The sequence below is a fragment of the Typopeltis vanoorti genome, chromosome 1, assembly GCF_054136105.1.
Source record: "Typopeltis vanoorti isolate ZY-2024b chromosome 1, IOZ_Tvanoo_1.0, whole genome shotgun sequence".
Lineage (NCBI taxonomy): Eukaryota > Metazoa > Arthropoda > Arachnida > Uropygi > Thelyphonidae > Typopeltis > Typopeltis vanoorti.
This window is the reverse complement of record NC_143549.1, coordinates 169,122,973-169,150,688: the sequence shown is the minus strand read 5'-3', so window position 1 is coordinate 169,150,688 and position 27,716 is coordinate 169,122,973. Positions and strand designations below refer to the sequence as shown.

Here is a 27,716-nt window from a genome sequence, read left to right as displayed (position 1 = left end):
ATCATCAATAATGAAACAAATTTTGAATATTCTCGTGAATTGTAAGTAAACGTATATCCATATTATTTTTTTAAAACTTTTTTTTTCTGAGAAGCGAAAACCAATCTGTTTACAAATTTTGAGAATTATATATATATATATATATATATATATATATATACAGGAAATGAAAAACAAATGAAAATCGCTTTACAGTATAATGTTACCTACGGATTGGTTCTGCTTATACAAATTCTTTCAAGTTATATAAATTTTCAAAATAATATAAAATAGTAATATAAAGTTAAGAGATTTATTCAAATATTCTTTACATTAATTTTGCATTAATAAATAAATTATTTTTGAAGATTCAACGAAAATAGATAAGAGAATTTTACAAGAATGTTTCGCATTGGACTCGAGAGTTCGCCGATTATTTTGTGTCGCTGACGCCGCCCTAACAGCCCGCTAATATAACAGCCTCGAATGTCGAGAAGAATGAGTTATCAGTAGCAAGCCGACTTTTAGGGCCAGACTACATGCATCCGATCCGATTAAAATTAGAATACGGCCCTTACACGGAACTCAACAATTAATCACAAGTTGATTTATGATACATCAAAAAATAAAGAACTATTTTAGGTATATCTTCGTAAATTTTAATCAAAAATTACAGTGATATAATCAGGTACAGGATACAATTTCAGAATTTATTTGTTCGTTTCCGGGAAGATCTGAAGGGGCCCGAACGGAAGACGACGTACATTCATAATTATATGTACCATTCGTTGTTCGTTTAAACTCTTATCTCATATTTTTTGACATCTTTTAGGCGTCTTTTCTTCTGCGGCGCCTGTGTATATTGCACACTTCGCACACGCCACCAGCCGGACCTTGTATATATATATATATATATATATATATATATATATATATATATATATATAATTATACACTTTTTTTCTCCTTCTGAATAACTACTAGCTCTGTACAAATCCTAAATCTTCTTAGCTATTGTTGAACATTATCATTACATTTGATGCGATGTGGTACTCCTAAACGTTCTCCCAATTTTTCGATTCTGTTCGGAAGGCAGAAATTCAATAAGGCAGAAATAAGCAAACAAAGTTTGCACGTGAAGAATCTTCACGACTAGTCTATTTGTTCATAGAGGCTTTCGAATTCTATCTTTATTAACATGGCATCGGTGTGAGTTAGACTCAAGAAGATACGGAGGTTAAATCAGTGCAGATGTCATATATTTTTCATATAGATGTAGTAAAATGGTGTAACGCAATATTATTAAAATACTCTGAAAATATTCTGATCCTTCCCATAATGCATACCAATATACATATCTGAAAGGAAGTGTGCTTTGCGTTACGGAATACTGATGCAACTGGTATAAAGTCAGCAGCATCTGTATACAGACGAGTAGACCAATCATGAAGATACTTCACTCGCAAACTTTGTTTGCTTACACTTGGCTAAAAGATTAAAACAAGGTTATAATTTCGTGTCAAGTAAACTGCAATTTACTTCGTAACCAAGGGAAAACAATTTTGTAGAACAATATAAATACAACATCAGAACACGAAGTAGAAGTTACACAGAAAAACTAAAACTCTCGTATTCGCTCAACAGAAATAGTGCATTTTTTGTAGGTTTGCTGGTCGTTCTGTTTTTTTTTTTTTTTTTTCTACAGAAGGAATTCGTTAATTTCAGTAGATATACAAGATGCCTTTCCATAGTACTGAATAGATACTTCTCACAGAGAGAGAGAGAGAGAGAGAGGGAGGAGGGAGACTGTATATGTGTCCGTATTTTCAGATATGGATATGCGTGTATTACATCCATATGTAATATGAACCTGGAAATATTACGTAATAAACTGGGAAACGACTGTATCGGTCTAATTTAAAAGCTGTGCGAAGTTTTAAATGATGGCTGAAGGTATTATAATAAACGTTTCTTATCTTAACAGCGGAGATTATTTCCATCCGTTGGATTTAGTATAACCTCTTAAATAGTTATCAAAGGAATCAATCCTTAAATCAAAAGAATCGTGTTTTTTTTTTCTTTCTAAATCAACGATCAGATATAATTCCCTGCACAGGTGTTTGCGCACATTTAGTATATTTGTCTTCTGTTTACTGCAAATTTAACTCAAAGCTAATGAATCATCAATATAAGAGTTTTATCTCAGAATTTTTTTTTCTTTTTCATATATCATACAGAAAGCTAAGGCTGTGTAATTGTATATATGTATATTGTATATTAAAATATTTTGATAACCATTAAAAGATGTAACTATTTCATTAAACCCAGTGAATGATGAGGAAATTTACCAGCCACTGATAACAATAATAAGAATAATAAAAGCACCCTGAGATACTTTATTAAGATGTCAGATGTTTTAGAGAAAGTGTAAACAATTTTCTTCGTAATAATATCAAGGAATGATAAAAACACTATCTAATCAGCAGCTATCTTCACAGCTTTCCGATGAGGTAAATAAGAAGCGTCCTTCAACAGCTGGGTGATAATGAAGAATAATAAAGGTGATAATACATGAATCCAAATCATTTACTGCATTCGAAGACGGAATAATTAATCAACAAGCATAGAGTTATACTTTCACGGTTCTCACAACCATTGGCTAAATTTTGGCTGAGTTCCCCCTTGTTAGAAAAATGTTGGAAAGGGACACATCTGCGTTCTTTGTAATAATTTTTTTTAATTAACTGAGAGACAGCTCAAAAGTGGGCTGGAAGTTAATTAAAAAAGTATTTTCCAATCGTTCTTCCTAAATACAAATATTGAACCTGGAGGTGACTGCTTTTAATGAAATTAAAACCAGTCAAATAGCCACGTTTAGTCATTTTATATTATTTTTAAATTCAGAAACGTAACCAAACATGAAATAGTTACTTCTCTTCAGTCTTACTGATTTTTTTTCTTTTTATTTAAATGTTTTATCTAAAGAGAAACATATTTCCATGCAATATTAGTATTTCGATGCATAACATTTTCACTTTCGTAATCAGAATAGAAATTCATAGCGCACATCGAGACTGAAATCACAGTATGCATAATTTTATTCGTATAATACATGATAATTTCTCTACATCACGAAAAACGAACCTCGGGCACCGAAGAAAACATCCACTCCACTCGAAAAACAGAATAATCAATAAACAAGCTCACGGCTCTTGGAATCAAAAGCTGTCAAAACTTACCAAACCAGTTAAAAACGTCATCAGTATAAAAGTTTCGGAACTTTTTGGATTTTAAATAATGAGTTTTCAACAATACTTTTTGTATATTATTTAGAAAGCAAATTTATCCTTAATATTTTGCATATTTTTTAATTTTTTATTAAACTCCTTATTTATATTATAATATGGTCTCAATACCGAAAACTTCCCACAGAATTGCTAAACCACAAAAACCTACGTGTTCACACTAACTTAGAAGTTTAAAATCTTATTTTAAACTTCTAAGTTAGTGTGTAACGTAGGTACATAATTTAAATAATATATTTGGAGTTTAATATATATACTTTGTACAATTACTACATTTTATTATTTCTGAGATTTAGATTCTTGATAACTGAGTTAAATGAAAGACTGTACGATAATAAAAAGATCGCTTTCAGGAGCTCCAATTACTCCCTTTGGTTAATGAAAGGCGTTAGAGGGTATATTTCATTTGTTTATTTTTACTAGTTTGGTCTTCTTTTTTTTTTAGCTTTATTTTCTTCCATTCATTAAACTATTAGATATTTGTTTGGAAATCGTTAGTGTAGTATTTACGATGATATTTACTTTCTACCAGATGCAATGCAAAAGTTTCCAGATTTTTGCTTATAAAAAATGTTTCTTACGACGACTATTCAACGTGATTCTCTTCAAAATATCCTTCTCCATTGATGTAGCCAATCTATTTGTATTTTCATTTTTCCATGTTACTTGATATAAATATCATTCAGGAGGAAGCAATTCCCATTTGAACAGTATTATTCTAGGTTGATTTTCATTTTAGAAAATAAAAATTGTCTGAAGATTCCTCCTAGATTGGACGAATAGTGAGAGCGGAGACGTAACACAGGATTTTTTAAATAAAATAAGCTGAAAAGTCAAAAAGATGTAGGACAAACATTGAGGCAAAAAGTCAAAAAGTCATTCACTATCTATTTTAATCTAATCTCAGCTTCATTTGGAAGCAGCAGTAAGAGAAAATGGTTCGTTTTCGTTTTCTTTTCTTTATTTTTTTCATTCATAAATTCTACTTTGACTCAGCTTCATCATCATGTGTTTGCCTTAACTTTCTTAAAAGTGAAAAAAATAAAATCACTGAAATTCTTTATTCTTGGGAACTCGTCGCACATTTTATGTGCAGATAATCATTAATGACACATGAAATTTCGTAATTTGAATCACTTTTTCTCTCGACGTGCGCTGGTAATTTTAAAAACATAATTCATTCGAGCTCACATAACTTTTGTTTTCTTCATAGTTTTTCGACAATTCCGGTTACTGTAAAATAATATGTAATTCATCCCACTTTACGTAACTTGTCAGACTTTGTTTTATTTTCCCTTCTCCTTTCAAATTACTTATTTCAGCCAGTTTTTTTTTTCAATAAGGATCATAGTATTTTATTAACAATCACTAATATATTGCTTTTAAATTTCAACATCAGCATGTTACTTATATATAAACTGTAGTTAAAAAAATGTTCTTTAATGATTTTATTTGAAGAATTTTACTAATTCCTTTTCAGTGAGCCTTTGCACTCTAATCCTATCCTGGAATACTGATTGGCCAGACAGTGATTCGGACATTTATGATGCCATTATACAATCTCTGAAAGAGCTAAAGATTAGGCAGAAGGTGATGACAAGCTCGAAAGGCCGTTATGGACTGTTAGATTTTTTAGGTAGCAGCGTCTGCTATGAGGACCTTGGCTGCTTTTATAGAAACGGCACATTTAAACACATTGGTATGCTTCCGGATCCACCAGAGGTTGTGAATACTCAATTTCTTTTGTATACACGCGAAAATTACTATAATCCTGAGTTAATCGATTATAAGAACAGTTCTTCAATACAGTACAGTCATTTCGATTTTAATCGTCCCTTGAAGTTTATAACTCATGGTTTTGGAGGAAAAGGCAACTTATCCTGGGTATGGAAAATGAAAAATGCTTTTCTTGACACGGTATGTTATGTTATTTTTCGTTGTCAATATGTTATTTTAGCCATAGTCTTGTTATTTTTATTATCTAGAGCAGCGTTTCCCAAATGGTGGGTCACGACCCGGCACTGGGTCACGAAAGCTAAATGCTGGGTCGCCTAAAAAACTCTCGAAAACCTAGGTGTTTCGTTTTTGGGTTTTTTTTCTCACAAAATTCTAAAATACAAGTAAATAGCGTTTAATCTGGACTAATGAATAAATAATTTAATTAATAGAGACGAAAAACGCGCTGCGTCCGCGTCACCATTTTTCGCAGTCTCTTTGTTTGCGATAAAGTAGCTCAATTAATGGCGAGGATGCATGGCAACAACCGTGCCACCAGCCGAATCGTTTGGCTGTCTGGAGTTTGTTTTACTCTCCGCCACGTTAAGCATCGAGAGAGAGCGTATTTTTTTGTATTTACTGATTACGTGTACCTTGCCTGGTGGGTTCGGCTGAACAACCGTAATTACTATAATTGTTTCTAAATAGTTTATTTCATTCTTTCTTCGTCTCGCTTGCCATTACCCATTTAACGATGGATAAATGGGTAATAAAACAAGAAACAAACAATGTGCCAGTTACAAAACTCTTCGATTAGCAATGAACAATCGAGTGACGTGCAGCGGGGCACGAGTTCTGAGAACAGTACTAACAAATGGCAGCCCGATGTGTTGTCTACTACTCTTACAAAAAAGATGTACTTGACCCGACAGTATTCTGAGGATTACATACAATTTGGTTTCATCAAGGGTGCTGAAAACCATTATGTGTTATTTGTTGTGTGGCACTTTCAAACGAGTCCATGAGACCTTCAAAGGTCTCATGGACTCGTTTTAAACTGCCGCACAACATTGAAGTGACATTTGAAATTGAAACACCCGAACTACAGTAATAAGCCAATAGATTTCTTTATAAATAAAAAGAGAGAACTAATAGCTACCAAGAAGACTATGTCTTCGAATTTTTCTCAGGGAACTCGGTCTGAAAACCTTGTAATGGCTTCTTATGAAATATCAAAATTAATTGCTGAAACTGGTTATCCTCACACAGTTGCCGAGAAATTAATGGTTCCAGCAATGAAGATGTTAGCATCTCGAATATGTGATAAAAACAGGAGAGCCAAGTAAATATGCTGACGCTATCAAATAACACAGTGAAGCGTAGAATCATGGAGATGCCAAATAATATCGAAGAAACTGTCGTAGTCACTTAAAGGAGTGCAAGTACAGACATATCGGACAATGCCAATTTGATATGTTTTGTGAGATACGATTGTGACAAAACAACTCACACAGAATTTATTTTTTGTAAACCTCTGACAACAAGAACAACAGCTGAAGAAATTTTTAATTCCATTGTAAATTATATCATTGAAAAGGGCATTGAATGGAAGAAATGTGTGGGACTGAGTAGCGATGGAGCCCGCACAATGACAGGCGCACGTACTGGACTTTTTCCAATGCCATTGCTTTTAAATGCAACTATGCAAGAGCGTGTACAATTTATAAACTTTATAAAATCTCGTCCATTGAATTCAAGAATATTCTCTGCGTTGTGAAAAGAAATGGGGAGTGAAGATGAGCATCTTTTACACTGCGAAGTGCGATGGCTGTCAAGAGGGAATGTTTTAAGAAGACTTATTGAAATGAAGGTTGGAGTTTTAATGTTCTTAGACCAACATCCCCCAACGGCTAGGGATGTAATATTTGAATTCAAAGACAGTTTTCATGATATCAATTGGTTAATCAAGATTGCCTACCTTTGTGACATTTTTGATTTTTTGAAGAATTTAAATCTGACTTTACAAGGTAGCAATGGAACTGTATTTAAAGTGCAACAGAAGGTGGAAGCTGCAACAAAAAAACTCAATTTGTGGTCCCGTCGTGTGGAAGCAGGGAACCATAGATGGCAACAATATCGGCAAGATTTTTTTTTCTAAATTGGTACATCTGTCGTTGGTACATCGATGTGAAATTGCAAGTGATTCTATCAAGTAGTTTGTTTCATACAGCTCTCGGAAACAAAAGTGTCGTCTGTATCCCTTGAAATGGATAAAAGTGAGTATCATGTAGTTATAAAATTCTTTGTAAAAGAAGGTTTAACGGCAAAAGAAATTCATTCGAAGTTCATAAAAGTTTATGGGTCCTCTTCTCCTTCGTTAAGAAATGGGCTGACGAGTTTAAACGTGGCCGTACCAGCCTTGAAGATGATACAGGTGAAGGACGTCCAAAAAGTGTAACAACACCAGAAATCATTGATCAAGTGCACGATATGATACTGAATGACCGGCTAGTCCAAGTGCATGAAATTGTTGAGACTATAGGCATTTCAAAAGAACGTGTAGGATATATTTTGCATGAAGAATTGAAAATGAAAAGCTTTGTGCAAGATGGGTGCCGTGCAGATCAAAAACTCACTCGCATGAAAATCTATGAACAGTGCATGGAGCATTTTAACAAGAATAAAACTGATTTTGTGCATCGATTTATTACTATGGATGAGATTTGGATTCACCGGTACACACCAGAATCCAAACAGCAGTCAAAACAATGGACGGAAGCCGGTTGTTCAGCGCCAAAGAAGACAAGGTCATGGCATCGGTGTTGTGGGATGCTAAAGGCATTTTGTTTATTAATTATCTTGAAAAGGATAAAACAATAACCGGGGAATATTATTCCGATCTTTTAACCAGACTAGACGAAAAAATTTGTGAGAAAAGACCCAGTTTGCAGAAGAAAAAAATCATCTTTCATTATGACAATGTACCTGCCCACAAAGGTGTTTTGGCAATGGGAAAACTAAGGGATCTGCACTATGAATTGTTGGAACATCCACCCCTATTCCCCAGATTTGGCGCCCTCTGACTTCTATGTCTTCCCAAAACTAAATTTCTTCCTCGCTGGTCAGCGTTGTTCTTCGAATCAAGAGGTGATTGCAGCTGTAGAGGGGTATTTTGCAGATCTTACTGAGAACCACTACAGGAACGGGATAATGGCGCTGGAGCATCGCTGGAATAAATGTACTAGTCTTAAGGGAGATTATGTTGAAAAATAAAAATAATTTTGAAATTATAAATTCGTTTTTTCATTGTTAGGCCGAGAACTTTTCAGGGCACCACCGTCGTAGTTAGCATCCCAATGCTTATCCGGCTATTATGGTTGTTTGGAATTACGGTCAAAGTAATTAAAGAAATTACTAATTATTTATTTTTGTAAAATTGAATGTGTTCTTCTAGTCGGTTGCATGTTTTGTGAAATGTAAATGCCCAGTTTTCGAGAAGAAAACCTATACGGTATAAGATCAGCTAACTTACCTTCAATTGTCTGCCCAACACTAAGCAAAATTAAACGTAAAGTAAAAGAAATAAAACGGCACATTTAGAATATAATGGTTCATATATATTACTATTATAGATAACCATATATATTTAAATGGAAAAAAAAAAAACTTTAGCACAAATTTAATGATTACTTTCCAACAGTCAACAAAAATCAGATTAATCATTATAAATAGCTCGTTAGTAAATTGCACTCCAAAAAGAAATGAGAGTTCAATATAATTTTCTCCTATTTGAGAATGAACAAAAATATTATTATGGTTGGTGCTTAAAATTTCTAATTCCGGGATATGACGGTGTACAGATCAGCCCTGGACTAGAATATCCAATAATGTATATTTTAAAATGAAGGATATTATGGATCTAAATATATTGTAGTGTCAAATATAGAAAGAAACTCAAGAAAAGGTTCGAAAATTTACCAGAGAGTAGCTTATGAAAATATAATCTTCATTTAAAAAAGTTCAAAAGTTCATAAAAAATCATTCAAAAATTATCTTAAAAATTGCAGGCCGATCTCTCTTCTCTCGGTTTTCTCTAAAATATTAGAGAAATTAGTCAAAATTAGATTAATAAAAATTTTAGGGGAAAACATTCTCCAAGAACCAGACAGAAATTAAGTACACATACGAGCACACATTTCAAATGTCATAAACTTGAATAATTCTTCACAATGTTATCATAAATTAACGCTAACATATTTCTAGTTTAAAATATTTCTACACCGACAGAAAGTTTTTGACACAATATCAAATAGTGTTAAAAAGCTGAAGGCTATAGGAATTAGTCGTAAAATGACTGATTTAAAGCTATTTAATGTGTAGATCACAAACAGAATAAATAAATCAAAACTACAGCATTTCCTTCAGGTAAATTACGGTGTTCCCCGGGATTCTGTCCTTGGACCAGTTTTGTTCGTAATCTACATCAACGATTTCTGTGACCTACAATTATCGCGTAAACTGAACAAACTTCCAGATGACGTTGCACTGATCTTCGTTGCAGATCAAATTCCCAAATAAAATGCAAACTATGGCAAATGGAGACGAAAAAATGGTAACAAACTGATTTTCCTCTAATAAACTTACTTTCGATGCTGAAAAAATGAAAATACGGACACATTAGAGGCGCCTTATATTTACTTATCAGTAAATATTGGTTAATATAGGTCCATATATAAAAGATAAATGTATATTCACATATTTATTGCACATATATCCCTATATTTACTATCCGTAAATATAAGGACACTGCAATGAGGCTACAACTACATACGTTTAAGACCCGTCATCGTTACAGGATTATTAACATCGGGTAATCAGTATGTAAAATCAAGCCAGTTTTAAACATGTTAATTCTAATATATTTAATAATTAGTCTTAAGTTTACATGCTGAAATATGAAAAAAATTATACAAAAAGTAATTATTCACAATTCAAAATTAATATTTCACAATGTAAATATTATACATATTTCGCCTGAAAAAAATCTTAATAGCCTAATAATAAAAAACGAGAACCTACGCAATTCAGTCCTTTTTTGAAGATGCCCTTTGGTTAGGAAGAAACACGTGGTTTGAATCCTGTCAAGGATGTAAAACATTACTTAAAGTTGAACAGTGTAACAGCACATTTAATAACTTTCAATTTTGTTTTAAAGTTTTACATGATTATATTTTAAAATTAGTTTAATTTAACTGTTTTATTGTTAAATTCATTCAGAACTGTAAAATGTTCCTTCTCTTTGTATGTATTGGTTTACAGGAAGATTTGAACATCATTGCTGTTGACTGGAAAAATGGTGCTAAATTACCAAACTATTATGCAGCTGCCGTGAATTCCGAATTAGTTGGTCGTCAGATAGCAGCCTTAATAATTACTTTAAAGGATATATTTACCTATTCAGAAAAAAATACTCATTTAATTGGCTTTAGTCTCGGTGCTCAAGTAGTAGGATTTGCTGGAGAGAGATTAAAGTCACTGAAGAGAAGTTTGCCTAGTAGAGTAACAGGTGAGCTCTTTGTGACTAGTTTTTTTTTTTATATATATAGTAGCAAACTAATATAAAAAAACTTTATATTTTTATTCATAGGTTCATTCAGGCATTTTTGAAACTGAAGAAAAGACCAAACATAAAAGGAAAGAAGAAAGAAAGGCATTAGTGGTTATTTTAATATTATTTGTTCCAAAGCAAGCATATAATTTTTTTTTCTCTCTCTCTCTCTCAAATGCACAACTGGAATCGAAAATTATATGCCGCTGTAACGTTAATAATTAAACTAATCAAAGTTCGAATCGCACTTTTGCAAAAAATGATGAATTTATGTAGGGTAACTGTATATATAAATATATTTGTAATTGGTGTTTAACAATCCATTCTTAGATCTCCTTAAATGTGTGATATGTTTACGTAATATATGTTTATTTGGTATATATCTAGAAACTAACTTTGTATAGCGAGCTTATGCATTTGCATCTTGGAACCCGTATAAGCTACCACTTTTAAGTAATAGGATTCGACGTAAATTTTGTGTTTTAATTTGAAATTTTAAATAAATTTGATTGATTGAAAATCATTTAGTAAGAAGCTCTACTGATATCATGGGAAATCTTCAGATATGTGTGTGTGAGAGAGAGAGGATAATAATACACAGCCCAACACAATTTTTGCTGACTTTTATATGAGACTTGTTTTTTACTAATTTGGGTGCGCTGATTTCAAATATCAAACCCATTTTTCTCTATCACGTCAGGTTTTTCCTCTATGGCATTTTCTTTTCGCTAATTTGTAAATTTTTGATAGTTTTAAGGAGGCAGTACTATTTAGAGGATCAAAGAAAATCGATTTTTTAATATTATTTTCTGAAAGTATGTACTTTTAAAAATCTGTTCTTAACATTTTATCAAGAAATTCGAAAAATTCCCGAAGATATATCCTATTATTCAAAGCGGTGCGCAGATCAGAATCGGCGCGCTCACCGCTCTCGCTTGTTAGTAAACGAATAAATGCGTAAGAACCTGCAACGGTACGTACTGGCGCTTTGAATGCGAGAGAGGACGATAATTAGATACATAACTACTTAACAATATTCATTAAAAATTACAAGAATATTTATAAAAAAATAACAATTTTACTTACACGAGTTTCAGGGAATAAATTTTTGTTTGTAGCAATTTCTGCTGTGTGTTCTGTTTTGGCAATCCCTTTGAATACTCCAACAGTAGTCGGCCATCATGTGAGAATCCCATCTTCCTTGGTAATCTTCCATAGTTTTTAAGTCTTGATGAAATCTTTCGCCTTGTTCATCGCTTACAGCACCTAAATTCTCGGGAAATCTATCAAGATGACTGTATTGGAAATGAAGCTTTATGCTCATGTTGCAACCGCGGGAAATTTTCAAGCATTGTTTCCACTAGATCTTTGTAATTGCACGCTTTTTTGTTTCCAAGAAAATTATTCGCAACCATCGTAAATGAAGTCCAGGCCTCTTTCTCAATTTCGTTCATAGAGTTGATGAAATTTGGGTCTCTCATTAAAGTTCTAATTTGCGGTCCATCAAATACACCGGCTTTAATTTTTTCATAACTAAGTCGTGGAAATTTGTCACATATGTATTGGAAACAATTACCTTGTAAAAAGCTTTAACATACTGCTTCATAAGACCTAGTTTGATGTGTAGAGGTGGAAAAATGATTTTTTCTCTGTCGATTAAAGGTTGATTTATAACATTCTGTTCTCCAACATTTAAGGATATTCTAAGAGGCCAATGTTTCTGACTCCAGTGTTGGTTTCTAGCTCGACTATCCCAGAAGCATAGAAAACACGGAAACTTTGTATATCCTCTTTGAAAGCCAAGTAAAAAGTTCACCATTTTAAGATCCACACAGATGATCCAGTTATGGTCTGTATATTTTAATAACTTCAGAAACCTTTTTAATGTCCTCATATGTTTCCTTTCAGTGGACTAATTAGCCAATAGGAATTGAGCCATATACATTCCCATTGTGTAGTAAGACACACTTGAGACTTCTGCTTGAACTGTCGATAAATAAACGCCACTCATTTGGATGATATTGTACAACACTGATTTCGGTTAGTAAACCTGACACATTGTTACAGTAAACAAACCCACATTCGTGTTTAAAATATTGTACAAGATTACTTTCCTTGCTACGATAAAAAGTTATCTTTGTATCTTGCTCCAGTAAGTTTTTTCATTTAATCTTGAAGCTAACAATTCCGATGATTCCTTTGATAGGCTCAAATCTCTTACTAAGTCATTCAATTCCGCTTGAGTAAAACGTTCTGTCGTTTAATTTCTAGTTCTGCGGTCCAGAACTAGAAATTAAATTTTCATTGTCTAAATCAACATCCGGGTCTTGCTCCTCAAGAACATCTGGCATATCCCGATCATGCTCGTTCTCAAGTAAAGGAAGTCCTTTATGAATTGGCACGGCCATTTCATTGGAATGAGCAACTGGCCGAATTGCTGAATCGAGATTTGGATACACAATTTTTTTCTTATTCTTCTTATTATAACCAGAAGTCTGAACTAAACAAAAATAGCAATCATCTACGTGATTTTTCGGTTCACGCCAAATCATTGGAATGCCAAAAGCTAATTTTTGGCGTTTTCCCTTGCTCCACTGTCGTAAATTTTCTACACGTGACTTACACTTTATTTGGAGCCCATGACTTGTCCTGATCTGCAATTTTTACGTCAAAGTATGCAAAGTACACTTTCTTAACGAGATCAGTGATATTTGTCCTTTGACTGGGGACAGTAAAGCTGCCACAAATGTAGCAGAAGGAATCTACACTATTGACACAATTCCGAATATTAGAATGTAGCAGAAGGAATCTACACTATTGACACAATTCCGAATATTAGACATGATGTATTTTCTTCACTGCCGACTAACATGCAATTAACAAGACAAAAAAAACCAGAGACTTTATTGAAACGTTATAAGCGCTCATCATACTTTCACGATCGATTAACGATTAACTGATTTCGATCGTTCTTTGTTTTAGGCAGTTGTCATCGCCTACTTTTCTTCACCTAAATGTATTAGGTCGGTTATCGGCCTTTCTCGCATTCAAAGCGCCGTACGTGCCGTTGCAGGTTCTTACGCATTTATTCGTTTACTAACAAGCGAGAGCGGTGAGCGCTCCGATTCTGATCTGCGCACAGCTTTGAATAATAGACTATATCTTCGGGAATTTTTCGAATTTCTTGATAAAAAGTTAGGAACAGATTTTTAAAAGTACATACTTTCAGAAAATAATATTAAAAAATCGATTTTTTTGATCCTCTAAATAGTACTGCCTCCTTAAAACTATCAAAAACTTACAAATTAGTGAAAAGAAAATGCCATAGAGGAAAAACCTGACATGACAGAGAAAAATTGGTTTGATATTTGAAATCAGCGCACCCAAATTAGTAAAAAACAAGTGTCAGATCATAATCAGCAGAAAAAAAAAAATTTTTTGTTGGCCAGTGTAATTAATTATATAATCATTCCGACCATGGCATAATTCAAACAGAAATTATGTCAGAGTTAATAATGTTTATAATACCATTATTATATAATACTGTTTTTTAATATTATAATTTCTGAATTTTTTCTCCCTGGTTTATGCGACAAATCCCTAATATCATAATCCCTAATAATATGATATGATACCACAACAAATCCTTGAAGAGAGGAAAAATGGGGCGGTTGCAGGTGAAGGACTCGACATCCTACTTTTTTTTTTATGTGTGTCTACTTTTGAAATTCAATACCTACAAAAAGTCTGGAGAAATGCTGAAGTCTATTTTGATGAAGCATTGGATGATTTGTTCCTTTTTAAGCGTCTTTGAATGGCATTCAAATAATATTTATTCGCTAAAGTACCACGACTTTGGATTTCGTTGATTAGAGCATATTTTCTACAAACCACTGTTGTAGCTAGCTTTTATTTTTTTAAAAAAATAAAAGCTAGCTACAACAGTGGTTTGGGATATCGTCTTTATGATCAACCCAGGTGCAAAATATGGTGCTAAAAAAAGAATACTTTAACTGTAAATGACACTCGAAATTCAAATTTGCTATCATCATAATCCACTACACATATAGATGTATTTAATTTAATATGCTAGTATTAAGTAATATCATATAGAAGAGCTGATTCTGTATGTTGATTAAAACTTTCAGATATAATAATAATAATAATAATAATAATAATAATAATAATAATAATAAATAATTTTTAAAAAAATGACTAAATATCGAGATCTGGCAATCGAAGTTGGCCGACGGTGGCTTAAACACACCAAATTCATTCCAATAGTTATCGGTGCACTTGGTGCAACTTCAAAGAAGCTGTATAACTATTTACAGCAATTAAAAATCAATGAAGTGACCCCATATGACCTACAAAAAAAAAAAGCATTACTTGGAACAGTCCATATTTTACGACGCTACCTGACGGACTATTCTTAGATTCTTGGGTAGAATCTGAATTGTCCTGAATCACTAGTCAAATTGTAGTTTGAATATCTTGTTTTGACTGTGTATCAATCATGTGAATAAAATAATAATAATAATAATAATAATAATAATAATAATAATAATAATAATAATAATAATAATAATAAATAAAAATCTAATTATTTGACCTTTTTTTAGGTCTTGATCCAGCTAGTCCTCTTTTTGAATCTTATGAAGGAAACGTCCACTTAGATCCTGCAGATGGTGATTTTGTTGATATCATCCACACTAATGCTGACAGTTTTATGTCAGGAGGGGTCGGAGTAGAAAAACCTTTCGGGCACGTAGATTTTTATCCCAATGGCGGCAAACGACAGCCAGGATGTAGTTCGACGATCACTGGAGCAGTTACAGATGTTTTTAGTAAGTAAATAAGTTTCTGTATGAAATTAAAGGTAGTTCAAAAAGTTATATTTACAATTACCATAAAAATGGTTCGCATAATTTTGTTAGTTCAACAAAATGTACAATGATAAATATTAAAAGATCGAAATTTATTTTGGGCATAACCCAAAATAATGTTGAAAATAAATAAAATCAGTTTTCCTGCACACATATGTAGGAAAAATAGACCGTAGTAATGACACTTCGTAAGTTATAATGCATGAAAATTCCAAGTATCATAAATGCGATATATCTTTCCGTAATTCATATGTGCGAGAAAGCTATTTCTCTCTCTCAAGAGGTTCATAAGAATAATAATTAAATAATAGATTCAAACAGGACTAGTTTTGTATAACGTTGCTCAGCTTTCAAAGAATTTATGACTGTTCTCTTAAGATAGTGATTTACTAAGGATCTTAACATTATTCAGATTATCCAAAAAGACATGGATTGGGGAAGTCTATTTCTTTCGGCGCAATTGCCCTCGGTTTTTTTTTGTTAATTTTTTGGCAATTATTTATTTTGTGCTTAACATTCAGTCCACTTATAATAATATTAGATCTTTCAGAATAGTTTCTGTTCAACTCTGACATTTAGATGAGACCTTAATTATTTGAGTGTTTTTATATTCAACCGTACGCAATTTTTCCGAAGTGATAGGAAATTTCAAAATTGGTAGGATATCCTCTAAAAGCTTTATATACTCCGATCAAGTCTTATCTTACCTCTCAAGGTTGGTAAACCTGCATAAGATGCTTACTCGTCTTACCTCTCAAGGTTGGTAAACGTGTAGTAAAGTATCCTATTAGATATGATAATATTTCTAGAAAACACAACATTCATTTAGTACGAACTTCTCTTTGCCTAAATTTTGATTTAAAATGATGCAACGATTAATACAATTTTTACCCACATTTTTGCATGTGAAAAGAAATCCTTTCCTTTTTTTCTCATAACATTCGTTTAAAATAAAGGAGCCAAAATAAACATCAGAAATTAAATGTGTTCTGAATTTAAATTACAGCTACTGATCATAGATATTCCTATAATTTACTAATTAATAGTTACAGTTATTTTAAACCTATCGCATTACATGAACCTTCATAACTCAATTGGTATCGACAATGCCTTTCGTTTCAAACATCTTAGTTTGAATCCCATCTAAGGCATGAGAAACCTTTATTAGGGCTCTTTTCAAAGTAAGTGAGTTAGCCTGTCTTATGCGGAGGTGATGGAGGTTTGTTTTTCTTCAAAGATACTCGGGTTTTTCTTCCTATTTCCTATCCGTATGTCTTCAAGAGAAGCAAACCAGCCATAAGATAAAGTGTCCCCATACCCTAAGGTATTTTGCCCATAATTCAGGACCCTAACAATCTTACATGTGCTAATAATAATGGGTTCTTACTTTTCAGTAAAATAATATTTCTGAATATGAAGATGTTATTCTTAAATAATTTCCTTTCATTTCATTTTCAGCATGGAATCGAGGACGTGCTTGTAACCATGAAAGGGCTGCCCACCTTTTTATAGAATCAATTAGGGGCACTAACAATTGTATATTTACATCTTTTGTCTGTTCTGGCGGATATTACGACTACATGTTGAATAAATGCGCAACTTGCAAGTCTCAACCTTGTACAGTTATGGGTTATAAAGTACAAGGGAGAGGTTCCTATTATATTAAAACGCATGGAGAAGAATCGTATTGTGGTAAGTTTATCTTCATTATAATTCAGATGTTAGTTTATGATGTTCATTTAACATGGACTAGAATACCAAGGTCTTCATGTAATATTCGAATTCAGAGTGATCTCACTCACATTGTTTGAGAACCCTGGTATTTCTATTTCTGACATTTCTCCATAACTGGATTTGGTGTTAAAGAAATATGCTAAATGTGGATATTAGTACCTAATTAGCATAAAAAACTTAATTAATATTAAAACTAAGACAAAAAATAAACATCTCTCTGGCTTTCTTTGAGTTTCTCGCTGTTGCATTTTGATCGCAAATAGATTTTGCTTCATACAGAATTTTTCACATTATACTTCACTGAAGGAGTCGCTTGAGGATCAAAAGCTAAACAACTAAGAGGCAACCTCCAATAGCCTTTCAAGGAATGCGAAGAACCGACGGGAACTTCTTTCTCGTGGTTCATTTGTGTCTATAGTATATAGATACTGAACAAACGAGGATGGGTTGAATTTGGGATTCAATCAACCAGACTGTATCTCACTTTGGTGTAAATTTAAAAAAAAAAGAAAAAAAAAAGTGATTATAACAAGATGAAATGTCATGCAGACTGGGATGTTGTCAGGTTAAACAAGACCGCCGCTGTTTTCCTCAGAGAATCAGGAAGGATAGTGATAGCTATTGTATTCAGCACTAAACCTAAACATAACCTGCTAGAGTGGCAGGAAATTTCAAGTAGAATAATGCGAACAAATTTTAAGGAAAAAATGTACAATGAGCCGCCTAGAAAGTTCTACTAACTAAAGAAGAAATGGAGTAATTAACGAAGGTAGGTAATAAAGAAAAATGAAAATTAGATCCTTGTTGGAGATCCAATGAATAGAGTAGGAAATGAATAAGAAATGTTTGGGACAGTTCTGAGAAAAGAGCAAAGCTGATTGTAATCTGAAGTATCTGCTAGATTTCTGTTCGAGATATGGACTAGTTATCACTAAAAACAAGTTGCAGCATAAAGACGTGCATAAATTCACATGGAGAGAAGACACGAGAAATAAGAATATCTCATTGACTGAAGTCAACTGTAGACTAAAATATACTAATATTATTCAAGGAAAAAATGAAAGAACTTGAAAACAAGAAGCCAACCTTGTAGGCTAAATGGCAGACGTTAAAAAAAACATTTCTTCAACCAGAGAAATCATTTGGCGAAGTAGGCTGCAAGAGTAGAAAATCAGAATGCCTCATAGTGGACTCAAGTAGTTAACCAGTCATGGAAAAGAAGAAAGCATATCTCATCCTAGGAAGTCAGTCAGAATGTATTCCGAGAGTATATAGAGAAAACATAAGAAAGCAAATCAGTGCATAGTCTGCGGAGTGCCACACATTCAATGAAAAATGAAAGAAACCGAAGAACTGTTTAAATCTGGCTAAACAAAAGTCATGGAAAGACTTCTTACCAAATTTCAATTATTTCAATGTTCTTACTAAAGTCATGGACTTTGGTAAGAACATTGAAAATAAATATCTAGAGGTTATTGAAGAAGTTTAGAAACGGAGGAAAGAGTACTGTGAAGGTATCAGAGATGATAAAAATTACATGCAAACTGAAGATAAAGATATTCTGGATGTCAGGAGTAATTACTTTGAAAGATTGCTAAATGAAGCAAGCCATGACAGAACGGTATTAGAAAATATTCAAGAGGAATGCAATCACATGTCAATACATGAGGTAGAAAAAGCCATCAAAAACCTTAAATGGGGAAGACAGCTGAAGAAGATGATATTCGATCAGAAATGCTTAAATATGGAGGTTAGAGTTTTAAAGTGGCCACACTGCATAATTCAGTAGACCTGGGAAGAAGGTCGAATTCCGGATGATTATAGAGCTTTAGTTATTATTGTTATCTATGAAAAAAATAAATAAATAAAACCTGAATGCGTGAGAATTACACAGGAATTTGACTACTTATGCAGACATAGTTGAGAAGAAGTTAAGAAAACTTCTGAGAGGAGAGGTTGAGTTTAAAACTTTTTGAGGAGTTAAAAAACCTCTGTGTCATAATCATATTTTCATTTCAATACAAACAGAGGCGAGATCACACGAATATAACAATCTGTATTTAAGCCATAACCCATTAAAAATGAAATAATTGTATGTTCATACTCTATATTTAAGTTGTAAGGTAGAAGTTAGGATTGAAGGAGGTACAAGAAGACGATTTGAAATAAAATCAGGTGTGTTGTAATAATGCACATTATCTCCACAGTTATTCATCACGTTTATGAAAGAAAGTGGCATTAAATCTGATATCAGAATTAGAGATGTTAATCTCACTTCATTATTTTCATGATGTTAAACCTTAAACAAATACAAGTGGAATGGATCACTGAACTTAATTGAATACCTCTGCAAGGAATCTGCATGAAAATCAACAATAAAAAAATCAAAACTAAGAAAAGGGCAGGAACACCGAAAAAAACATTTGCATCCTGAGGGAGAAACCTATAGACAAATTAAACATATAGGCATAATTTTTAGTGAAGATAAACAAATTAAATATGGAAATAGCCAATAGAATAAGTAAATCCGGTAAGGTGGAGTGTGAGTTGAATAAATATATATGAAATAAGGGAGAAATTAGTTAAAACTCTAAACTAGTTGTATAAAAGGCAGCGTTTAAATCAGTTTTAAATAATAATAATAATAGAAAAAAATCAGTTGATATCTAGAGACCAGATATAAGAGTTATGAGAAAAATAGGGAAAGAACACATGCAGAATCATATCAGAAATGAAGATATTAGAAAGGAACTTGACATTGTTAGCACTCAAGGATATGTGTGTGCGTGTGTGAGCAGTTCTAATCTAAGGTGATACAGTCAGTTAAACAAATTGGGAGAGAGGAAAGATTAGAAAAACAGGTGTTTGATTTCAAAATGGCAGGGAAAAGATCCAGAGGAAGACCAAGATCTAAACGAATCGATGAGGAACAACTACATCTAATACTGTCAGATTTGATATTAAAGGACCGAAATATCAAATCTGACAGTATTAGAGTTCTGACAAATAACAGATTAATTTGTTATCTGTCGGAACTCATGGTTGGCAGAGAATTTCTAATTTGCAACAAACAGCATTTTTTTTAATAACGGAAGGCCATCTTTTGGCAACTTGCTCACATTCTATAATAAGGTTACCACCGAATTAGACAAGGAAAATGGATACAGTATGATACTTTTGAATTTTGCTAAGGCTTTTGACAGAACACAGCATGGAAGACTGTTGCATAAATTGATGAATTTGGTATTGGATTATGAAATATTAGCATGCATAAGATGATGGCTGACTCACATATCAAAAAAGTGGTAAATTGGGAATGGGAGTCTGCAAGATTTAAGGTAACCAGTGGTGTACCACAAGGATCAGTGTCCTTGGTCCACTGTTATTTAATCTGTACATTATTTATTAATAGTACAATTTATTTTAATATCATAATCTTTTAATGTAGTGTACTATCACAGTCCTCTGTAAACCACTTGAAGGTAAAAGGAATTCGATGATGATAATTCAATCAAATTTATATCGGTTATTTTTACATATACACATTATCTCAGATAAGCATATAGTCCATTTATTTGATAACGTATTCAACTCTTCAATTACTAGTCCCAATTTAGGTATAGAGAGGGGGGGGGGAGAGAGAGAACAGAGTTATGTAAACAGTGTTGAGTAAAGAATTTTAGTTTCGCCTTGCAAATGATCATGCCCCACTTATCTGTGATAAGCCGTTGGGGAGAAGCTGAGGATCCACTTTCCAATCGTCCTTTAGAATAGCTGTGGTGAAACAGTATTAATAACCAGACTACAACCAAGAGTAGATCTATTTAGTTGGTTGCTGACTGTTTGAGACGGCACTTCATGGTGGTTATTAAGATAAGCATACAAACCCAGAAAGCTCAATTAAGTTCAACCTTAATTTGAAATTAATGACCGGAAGAGCAATTGACCAATAGGTTAGTGTTTATTCAGTGAATAACGAAACTGAGCGTAGAAATTATCAAATAGCTAAAAGATGAGGAACGACTAAAGGAAAAGAAATAAAGAGAGAGAGAGAGAGATGAATGTATAAAATCAAAGTGTAGTTTATTTTCTCTGCTGAATGAAGAATTATTTTAATGTACTTGGAAGCGTCAGTGTGTGTGTGTGTGTGTGTGTGTGTGTGTGTATGCGTGCGTGTGCGTGTGCGTGCGTGCGTGCGTGCGTGCGCGGAGCGAAAAATACGTTTGAATTTTAAACGGTAGGACTGTAGGACTTTTGGTCCTGTGTTAATTGTAAGCAGAAATAATTCAAAGTCAACCAAAGGAGATTTCCGTTTATTGTAAAAATCTATGTTCAATGCTAGAAAAAAAGTCAGTATCAAAACGAATTAATCTTATTTAATACCTATGGTGTACCTGTAAAGAAAACTGGCAAGCAGAAATCGATATATTCCATATTCCAATACATTCCAAAAACCATTGATGTTCCATACTAGCTATTTTCTTTTTGGTCAGTGGTTCCGAATTCTTCATTTTCAAAAATTCTTGACCTATAAAAAACACTATACTTTCATATACTTGCTTTTTAACTATATGTTCCGATAGTATTATTCCTGAACATAATAATAGATGTTGTATTACCACTATTTAATATATGACCTGATTTTATTATCCCTCAACACGCATAGGGAACAATCTTCGAATTTCTATCAAGATTTCAGGAGATCAACCCACAACCTCTGGACTGGTGGATTTTGCCCTGCTATCTCCAAATGGTGACTTTTACAACTTCACAGTGGTCCAGTGAGTATTGCTGAATATCTGGTAAAACTTCATATAAATAAAATAATTAAGCATTACTAAGTATAATTCTACTATTGTAGGCAGAAGTTTGTGTTTTCCTTTCTTTACAAGGTGTGAACACTGATTCTTATCGGATCCATTATTCAGAAATAAAATTTTACCACGATTAAACTGTGGAAAAAAATAGGAAAAAAAAAGTTCAACTGAAAGTAATAGTATATATTGATCCATTCTGGCGGCATGTAATTATTCTTATCAGTTTTTTATAAGTTTTCCTATTTTTTTTTTAATTAAGAACCTTTAAAGAGATGTGTTGCAACATCAGAATAAATTAGGAACACCATCTCATTTTCCTAAACGGGGAGGAGTTCCTGATGCTTTTTTTCATTTTAAGGTGGTGTTATGTGTGTGCGCGTGTGTGTGTGTGAGTGTGTGTGTCTGTGTGAGAGAGAGAGAGAGAGAGAGAGAGAGAGAGAGAGAAATTTAAAATAAACATTGATTACTTGAAGTAAATTTAATATTTTTCATTGATGTAGGGAAGGTTTCGAGATGAAAGCTGGTGACACTATAACTGTTAATGAAATAACATTCCCATACATCAGGAAAATGATGGTAGCTGCCGTCACCTATCATAAGTATCGAGGATGGTTCTCGTCAGGTACTGATACAATAAACGTGGATGCCCTCAGAATAACGGATCTTTATGGAAACAAAATGTAAGTATCCTGCAATATAATATTCTGTTTAGAACAACCCATAATAGTTGAAGAAATTAATTATACTAGCTAGATTATTATAAGGTTCCCTATAATTGGTATATGCATATATATATATATATATATATATATATATATATATATATATATATATATATATATATATATATATATATATATATATGCGTGTGCGTATATATATATATTTCAGCAAATTTCTGAACCAATCTCCAACCTACTGCAATTGGTACACGTACCGGCCACTGAATTATAAACTTTTATTTAATACCGTGTTGGACCTCTTTTAGCCCGAATTGCAGCACATATGCGGTTTGGTACAGATTTTGTAAGGTATTGGATTGCATCCACGTCTACAACATACCAGGCGTTCAATAGGAAGTCCCTTAACTGGCTCAGATTTGACGGAAGAGGACTTTGCTCCTGGATTTGTTTTTTTAATACGTCCCATACATCTCAATAGGGGTTCGGATCCATATTTTGTAGTAGTCAGAGGAGATGGTGGAAGTTGCATTCATGCTCGCTGAACCGCTGCTGAACAATTCTTGCGCCATAGACGGTAGTATTGTCGTCCATGAAGCAACCGTCACATGCTGGATCAAATGTCAACAATGCCGAATGGAGTTGATCGACAACAATACTTAGATATTCCTTGGAGGATACTCGATCTTCCAGCAATATCAGGGGATCCCATTTCGTGAACATGACCCACCTCTAGAATCTTGATTTGTGTTTACAAGACTAGCTGGGTTCATTGGTTGGTGGGGCTCAGGCCAATCTCTCTGCCTCTGCTTACCTCGGTACAGAACAAGGTATACCGTAACTTGTCGGATCATATGACTTTTTTTTCCCCAATCTTCCAGTATCGTCATAGTGTTCCTGACAGCGCTGTTGACGAACGTTCTGGTTCTTCGCAGAAATAAGTGGTTTCCTTATAGGCATGCGACTGCCATTACCGATCCTCTTCAATTCTCTGCTCATGGTTCGATGACATATGGTTCGGAAACACCAGCCTTCCTTGAATGCTTCGGTCAATTGCTGCACACAACACATAGTTCTGTTGGCCCGTACAAGCCTTCTCAAACAATGGCGATCTCTTTCCTGACAGAATAAAATGTCTTAGGACCATAGTTAAGTCTCTTACACGACCAATGGCGGTTATTTTTCCACTGACTAAACATCTACGATATCTCATCTTTCGAGAAACCAGTCAGTTCAGCTGTTTTCAAAAAGTTGCTTCAGCCAAACGGGCACCCACAATAAGTCCATTATAGAACTCTGAAAGATCCTTTGTGTTTTCCATCGTCATCAACAGTATTAACGATTACTGACCAGCAGCATTCTTGAATAGTTGCCTAGAACACGTGAGCGTATTTTGCTTAGTCACTTACTTAGCGTATTTTGCATATGCGCTAAGTAAGTGACGTTTACGTGCATCTGTAAAGGTTTCTAATTTAGCGGCCGGTATGTGGTAATCACTCGCCTTAGCTCAGTTCAGAGTAGAATCTGTAGGGTTATTCGTTATTTATTTCAAAGTTGTACCTTATGTTAGTCTCTCTCTCTCTCTCTCTCTCTCTCTAATACCTTTAAAAATTCCTCAGATGGAAGTAGGAAGGACTCTTTTAGGCTTAACGGTTTGGAAATCAGTAATCGGTTATCTTCATCCAGTCATTATCATTGGTAGCTGAGCTAACTGGTAATCCGTAGGTAGTCTATGAATTACCAGTTTTCATGAGCTCAGTGAGGAAACGGAGAAGAAAGTATGGGAAACAACTGCTGCCATTTTATATTCCTGACCTAAACTTGTATTATAGTCTGAAAATAGTATTAAAATCGACTAACTTAGGAAAACAGACTGAATAAAGGATTAAAAAGTTCTTTTAGTAGTCGACAGAGTCGAACAACAAACGCCAAAAAAAAAAAAAATAATATGTAAGTCATACCACAAGATACACAGGCGTTATTAAAAAGCAATACTATGTAAAGGAGTGTGCATTGTGCCTTAAGCGATTTCTGTTACTCCATAAAATGAAATAAAATAAAAAAAGACACAGAAAACTGGTGAGATATTAAATCTTTCTGGTGGAGAGGACACAATTTGTAGAACAAATCAAACATTCGATAGATTTTCTAGTCCAAAAGTGGAATCGTATCTGTTGATGGTGCAACGTTGCCGAACGCCAGTCGACATGAAGATGTAATCTTCCTGTCGACTATCCTGCTCATTCTTTGTCTGTGCGGGATATTTTAGACAAAAACATCACCGATGTTGTTCCAATCTGCCTACATTTCATTTCTCACATTGTCCAACTTTTTTTTTTCTGTTTCCAAAACAGGCAAAAAAAAAAAAAAAAAGCTAGCGCAGAAAGAAAAATTTCGGTTAAAAAAAAAAAAAGATACAAATCAAGTTCCATTACCACGTGTGCCATATGGCATGCGCATTTCCGTGTGGAAAGGTATAACGAAAATCTGACTGCATATAAGGAGAAATATTTCCCGACCATTACATTGCCACTCTTCACACAGCTTACAAAAATATTATATCAAAGTATGTAAGATTTGTAGTACTTCCTTCCTTACCTGCACGCTGGTATTGGCTGACAATGCCTGCTTATAATTGATTTTGGTCTTTTATCAGATTTAATAATAGATATGCTACTGATAGTCCGCGCGGTTATCCTAGTGGCTATGCGCTTCGCAACCATATGCCTTGGGAAGGAGTGTCCTAGGTTCGATTCTCGTCGACGACGTGAGGAGTTTAAGGATTTTCCTCGCCATAGCCAAGTTAGCCGGTCTTGGGTGTGGACAGCAGGGTTCCTCCCCCCTCCCCCCAACTTTATCTGGGTTTTTCATCCCGCAAGCCGGCAAACCTGCACCGTGAACACACACAGGCTATAATCATAGGATAAAGTACGGCAAGGAAGGCAACGGGAAACCACCTTGCTCGTAGTCATTACCCTAGATGGTGGCGTATATAACTGCCCTTAATCAGCCGAAAGGTTATACCCTCAACAAAAACAACATGCTACTGATTTATTTAGTAGCATGTTGTTTTTTAGTAGCATCCTATTTATTTAAGACCTCTCTGGAAGTCTGAAAATAAAAGAATACATCACAGCCCTCAAGGGAGCCCGATAGTAAGAGACTGCGGAAAGATACAGAGGAACAGTGGAAAGGTGGGATGAAGGACCTGAGCTCAATGCTTCATGTTTTATCCCAAGGCTGCCTGCTTTTCATTTTTTCACCTTTTACGTATAACTGAACAACCTCAGGCGAGAAACTTGTATCCAGGTGGACGGGCTTTTCGAGGCTGATCGCATTGAGTTGGCCTTCGCTGCCTGAGATTGTCGCCAAGTTATCTCTATGAAAAACCGTGAGAGACGGAACTAAACGAGATTATCAGTAGAAACTTTGTCTGAGCATGGGAAGACAGAAATTAATCGTTCCATTCTTCGGAGTGTATTAAGATGGGTTTACTGCACTATTTTGTTATGATCTTAATCTCTTCTAAGATTTTCCACGTGTAAAAACGTCTTTGTAAAAATTGTAAAATATGTGTAAAACAATATGAAACAGAATATGAATGAGGGAATGGACGGCTTTCATTTCATATTTTTTCTTTACTGTCTGTTTGTTGTTAATGGGAGATCTGGCTGAAAATACTTTTTTTCTTCTTGTATGATGATGAGTAGAATGCGTTGAACATCGTTGATCTATCCCTTACATCCCTCACATGGAAAGGGGAGAAGTGTATAAAGTGTAATGAACTGTCCGCCATTTGGCAAGCAGAAGTCACAGATCTTCAGTGTTATGAAGCCAGCAGTTAACTGCGTTCAAGGAAGGTGAACTCGGTTAACCTCTGTGCTTTGGTTGCTGAAGAAGATGTTGTTGTTTGTAACTAAATCCGGGTGCTTGGTACGAAAGGGGTTGAAAAGAATGTCTATCAAGTTTTATTTTCCCTGATTTATAAGATATTCATGTCGGTCCCAGGAAAGTAATCGATTTAGGATCTCGTTTTGTTTTATTATAGGAAAAGTTCGGTTTCAGAAAACCTTGTGATTCTAAACAGAGAAAGTCCACAGAGTAGTCAAGGAGTTCTATGGATTTGTGACCTATCTATCTGTAGCATTATCGTTATTTGAAGAGCGATTTCAATGCGATTCTTATAGTCATTGGAAGGAGGAACTCTTTTTGCTCAAATTTTCCGTTTATCGACAAGGAAAAATTTCCAAGATTTCCCATAGAATTGATTTTCTTCAGTTTGTCTAATGTCAGTTTAATAATGTAGTGACATGCGAAGAATATCACTGCTAATAAAATTGCATACATTTTAAATGGCTAGTGTTGTGTCATTAGTAAATTTGGAAGTAAGAATATGCAAACGAAATAGTTTTCTTTCAAATGTGTTAATCTTGTGCTGATTAATTTTCTTTCTTTCTTGCAGTTTTGAAAACTGTGATTCCATTTCCTTGGGGGATATGGAATCTACATTGATCCAGTGGAATTCCGCATCGTGCCTTAAAAATTAAGTTGATGATGCATTTTATCTGATCTAATAAAAATCTGTAATTAATGTAAATTATGTAGATTTATGCTGATTTATGTAGATAAATCTGTAACTTTATAGAACTAACCCAACCCAGCTTCTTAGGAAATATGTATATATTGAATGACATCTCTGAATCGGTTATTACTGTGGTTTACACTATTTCAGGTATATTCAGTTTAATTTGGGGACTTGGAGCATTAAAGAAAAGTGAACTAAAATTATCAGTAATTGAAATAAATGATTTATTAGATTAACAACTAAATTTAAACACATTGAAATACAATAAACCAAAGCTTGCTAACGAAGAATACGAATTTTCCATAAATGGAAACCAGAAGCTGAATAAGCTTTTTAAGTTATTTTCTGATAGTACAGTATTTTGAGTGATTATAAATGTTCAATAAATCAGATTATTCAAGTAAAA

General features: G+C 33.8%; 1 protein-coding gene across 1 annotated transcript; it reads left to right on the top strand.

Annotated features, from left to right (window-relative positions):
* On the top strand, nt 1-27,716 carry LOC150110635 (pancreatic lipase-related protein 2-like). Its single transcript, XM_090395381.1, has 8 exons — nt 1-41; nt 4,765-5,201; nt 10,320-10,566; nt 15,231-15,455; nt 16,953-17,186; nt 21,895-22,009; nt 22,546-22,725; nt 27,188-27,716. Exons 1-8 carry the CDS (start codon nt 11-13, stop codon nt 27,270-27,272), a joined length of 1,554 nt encoding a protein of 517 aa, XP_090251507.1. The 5' UTR covers nt 1-10; the 3' UTR covers nt 27,273-27,716.